This window comes from Mastomys coucha, unplaced genomic scaffold (genome assembly GCF_008632895.1).
Source record: "Mastomys coucha isolate ucsf_1 unplaced genomic scaffold, UCSF_Mcou_1 pScaffold18, whole genome shotgun sequence".
NCBI classification, from domain to species: Eukaryota; Metazoa; Chordata; class Mammalia; order Rodentia; family Muridae; genus Mastomys; species Mastomys coucha.
In genome coordinates this window covers 113,408,571-113,413,079 of record NW_022196900.1, presented here as the reverse complement: position 1 = coordinate 113,413,079, position 4,509 = coordinate 113,408,571, and the positions used below count along the sequence as shown (strand labels likewise).

The window sequence follows — 4,509 nt, the reverse complement described above, 5'->3', positions numbered from 1 at the left end:
TTTTTTTACCAATATTCAAGATAAAATGTGTTATGAATTGGTAGGTGTTTTCTAACCCCCTAGCTACTCCACAAGTTCCTCCCTCTCATATACCCCCCTCCCACAACAATGGCGTCTAAGTCTTCTAGCAAATTCTTCAGGAAACTCCACTGAGGCACCAGATAATGCTCCTCAAAGAGTCACCTTCACTGAGACATCAGCAAATGTCTGCCTCTTTCCCTGGTTCCTCACCTGCCTTGCCTGGGCAGGTGTCCCTCTCCTCGTCCCTCTCTTTTCCTTCCTTGCATCATCTTATTGCAACTTGAGTGAGGGCCATGTTTGTGAGCATCCCTGTAGCTGTTGCTTGAGACATATGAGTTTCACTAAACAAATGCTGAGGCTTGAGCCCTGCTCTTAAGCCTCTGTGCCCAGGTGCTTCTCTTTCTTGATGACGGCCTGATTTTTTTTTTTTTTTTTTTTGCATAGAACATTTAGAGGCTTTTTTGAAAGGAAATATGTCTGTAAAGCTTCAGGAATACAAGCTACCTGAAAATGCCTTGATTCTACGCACTGAGAAGCGTCAGGTTGAGCATAGTTGGGAAATCCTTATCCCACCCTGCTACAAAGGTGAAGGAATTGCTCTTGTAGCTTACAGACCTGCTGGTGAGAAGTCCAAGGTCAAAAATCCTGTGTCTTAAAGGTTGTCTCCTGGAAAGCTGTGAGATCCTGCCTCTGTCCAGGGTGTCCTAAAACTGCAGAGTTGTTCCTTTTTAAAAATATGTGTATATTTTTGGAGCATTGACTAGTGTTTTGCCTGTATGATTGTCTGTGTGAAGGTGTCAGATGCCCCTGAAATCAGAATATGGACAGTTGTAAGCTGCCATGTGGGTGCTGGGAATTGAACCCCTGTTGTCTGGAAGAGTAGTCAGAGCCCCTAGCCAATGAGCCGTCTCTCCAGCCCTTATTTTTACCTAACATTGAGAGTTTCATCTCATGCATCCCAGTCACAGTCACTTCCCAGTCTTTCCATATCTGCTTGCCTTGTGACCTCTCCCCCTCCCAAAAGAAGTAAAGATAAAAATAATTTTAAAGAAGAAAAGAAAAAATAAGTCCATTTTGTGTTATCTATCTCTTTGGAGCATGGTCAAAATTCTTAGTGGCCTGTCTCTTAAATAGAACAGAGTCCTTCCCCTCCCACACTGACTTGTTCCTTCTTAGCCTGATGTGTCATAGCACACTGTAGAGGCATGCTGTGGCCTTTGGGACTTGGGTCCTGTGTTCTAGATCTTTGTTTGAATTGCTGTGCATGTCTTTGTTCTAGTCTCTTTTCTGTCGCTCTGACACAACCTCCTGACAGAAAGCAGCTTGGGGACCAACAGTTCATTTCCCCTCATAGGTGATCGAATCCAGATCACAGTCCCTCACGGCAGCAAAGTCAAGGCTGGAGCCAGAAGCAGCTAAAATCCACATTCAAGAGCAGAGAGGATGAATGCTGTCTTGCTTAATGCTCAGAGAACAGGGTTCACTCCTGCACAGCCCAGGGCCCCAGCCAGGAAAGGGAGCTGCCTATGTTCAGGCTTGGCCCTTCCCATAGAAATTAACCATCAAGACAATCTCCCTACAGTCATGCCCATAGACCAACATGGCCTCTATTTCTGTTAAACTTGCTGCCCCATGGCTGCCTGGTCCTGGGACTATGCAGGTGGCTACACTGTGATCCTGGCAGAGTGGTTGCCTGGAGTTTCTGTAGAGCACATCTAATATTTGGGGTAGTCAAGATCCCTTGAGAGCTAGGAAGCTGGAAAGTGTCTTTGCTACAAGTAAAGGTTTCTTTCCTGGATTCTGGGTCTCTAGGCAGGAGGCTGAGAATGGCCACAACTCAGCACACAAGGCTCTTAACTTCCTGTAACAGCTGGTCACTGACCACTATTCCTCTCTGACACTTACAGGACAATGAATGTGACCAGTACTGCCTTTGCTTCTCTGTGAACAGTCTGGCTTTATTGGCTCTGCTTCATGTGCCCTTGGGCTCTCTCTCTCCGTCCACAACCTTCTAGCAGAACCCCATAGTGTTCATTCCTGGGAGGACCAGGGAGGCAGGTCGGGTCTGTGCTTCATCTGCCCTGGGCCTGGGACCCAGGCTGACTCCACTGTCTGCTCTGCAGTTCTCCAGCCTTCGGGAGGAAAAGAAACATCAGGAAGTAATGGGACTCATCGAAAAGGAAAACCTGATCCTTCGACAGGTGATGGCTTGGGCTGGGCTACCATTCTTGTGGGCTGGGCTACCATGTTGGACATGATAAGGCTGGAGCATGGCACACTTGAGTTGGGCTTCTTCATCCAGGCAGCACTTCACTCAACAGACCCACTCTGGGGGTCTGGCAGCAGCTGGGCTGGGTGGCAGGAACCCAAGGTTCATTGCCTCCACCTTTTGGAAGGAATTGGTAAGGACCACTAATGTTCTGACCCTCTGGGTTCTCCCCAGAAAGTGGCTGACTTAAAGACAGAGCTCGCCAACAGTGAGCAGACCATTGAAGAGCTGAACACCCAAACCAAGGAGCTGCAGGATCAGGTCAACACCGACAAGGACCACCTGAGGAGGTGGAAGGGCTTACACGATGACCTACAGATGCGGAATGAGATGATCCAACAGGCAGAGCAACAGACTCGTGTGGTCCTGGAGACCACTCAGGCCAGGGTAATGCCCACCCTCACAGACCATGTGCCCAGCAGACAAGGGCTCTGGTTCATCTTGCCTCAGATCACAACTGTAGTGTAGAGTTGACATTTGGCTAGTGCTGGAGGAGGGAGTGAAGGCTCAAGGAACATTCTGGAAATATGGAGGGCAAGGGCCAGCACTGTTTATGGAGAAAGAGGGCCTTGGGGTCAGCTAGGAAATAAGGAGGGAGGAAGAGTGATTATGTCCATGTTTACCTCCCATCCTGCCACCTCCCTCATGCCCCCAAGTATATCCTCCCTTCCTGGTTTTCCTCTTTTCTAAATTGACTTTCGTTTTATAACCTACTGAGTCCAGTTGGTACTGCCCATATGTGAATGGCTGTGGGTTCCCACACCGGGACATGAATAGCCTGTCGCTAACTGCCAATAGCTCCTGGGCTGGGGTCAGGGGGAAGCTCAGGAGCCCATTCTGCGCCACGCTGGAATTAAAAGGGAATTCTTGTGTACGTGTGCATTGCTACAGGGGCTAGAGGCTTCAGGTTCCTGGGAGCTGGACATACAGGCAGATGTAAAGCACCCTGCCCCCGGTGCGGGTGCTGAGAGCTTGGAATGGGAATGGTCCTCATAGGTTTGCATGTTTAAATACCTAGTCCCCAGTTGATGGAACTTGCTTGGGAAGGGTTAGGGAGTTGTTGGAAGATGATGGGCTTTGATGTTTCAAAAGATTCGTACCATCCCTAGTGTCTTCCTCTCTGCCTCCTACACGTAAGCTCTTCTGTATGTATGCCTCACCACCATGGACATCAGCTCTGTAAATCCTACAGTCAAATGAGCACTTTTCTTCTCTTCTCTTTTCTTTTCTTTTCTTTTCTTTTCTTTTTTCATTGTAATAAGGCTGTATTTCAATGACCCTCACATCACCAAAAGATTTTACCTCCATTGTAGCTAAGCTGAGAGTTGATAGTTCTGCTGCACCAAGAAATGAATTGTAGGCTCAATTTTTGGATACAGACTTCCTGCTATGGTCAAAGATATTTGACTTGAGTGAGTGACTTCATTCTCAGCTCACAGAGAACAGGTTACATTCATTTAAGAAATGGTGTAGGTATTAAGATGGTCTATCCATAAAGTCATTCACCAACTGTTTCAATGAACAATGGTTCTGCTTGGACGGTGGCACAGACATTAGGTGTGGGTAAGAATTTGGTTCCTTAGCTGTGATAATTTGGAAAAGCATTCATCTCAGAGAAAGAGTAACTTATAAAGTCCTCTTCTTCAAACTTGATACAAAAGTTACAAATGTCAAGCAAAGCATTCAGTCTCACTTTGTTGTTCTCTTACAAGCCACCTCCCTAGTTAATCATCTATGTTTCTTTTGGATATATAAATACTTTTGAAATATATAAGCTGGTCTGAAAACCATAGTATAGTGTAAAAACATGAAATAAACACTACTACTAATAGAGAGGCTGAGATAAGAGAAGCAAGATTTCAAGACCCTTATGTTGTACACAGCAAGACACTGTCCTGAACAAACAAGCTGACAGTGTATATAGTATAGTGTATACAATGTTGGACCTATTTCTCCAATTACCAAATTAGAGAGAGCATTGGATGACCATCAACAAATTTCCAATTCCTCATATTATTGGATTTCAATCGATTAGTGTATGCTGGTAATATTAATTTTCAAATTAATATATTAAGAAAAAGTAATTGTCACTTCCTGTTGTTTTTGTTGTAAGAGGTGGAATTAGGTTTGTGTGGATTTGTAGAAAGGTTTCCTTCTTGCTTCTTCTAGGGTGTAGTTTTGCTCCTTAAGTTGATGTTTTCCATCTATTATCCTTTGTA

The 4,509-nt window shown here is 45.5% G+C and overlaps 1 protein-coding gene across 3 annotated transcripts in view; it reads left to right on the top strand.

Moving 5' to 3' along the window:
* Positions 1–4,509, top strand: part of Ccdc27 (coiled-coil domain containing 27) — an 18,314-nt gene that overhangs the window by 8,197 nt on the left and 5,608 nt on the right. For all 3 annotated transcript variants that reach the window (XM_031379658.1, XM_031379659.1, XM_031379657.1), the window contains 2 exons: positions 2,145–2,222; positions 2,465–2,677. In XM_031379658.1, the coding sequence (XP_031235518.1) occupies positions 2,145–2,222; positions 2,465–2,677 (291 nt within the window). The remainder of the gene's footprint in view (positions 1–2,144; positions 2,223–2,464; positions 2,678–4,509) is intronic.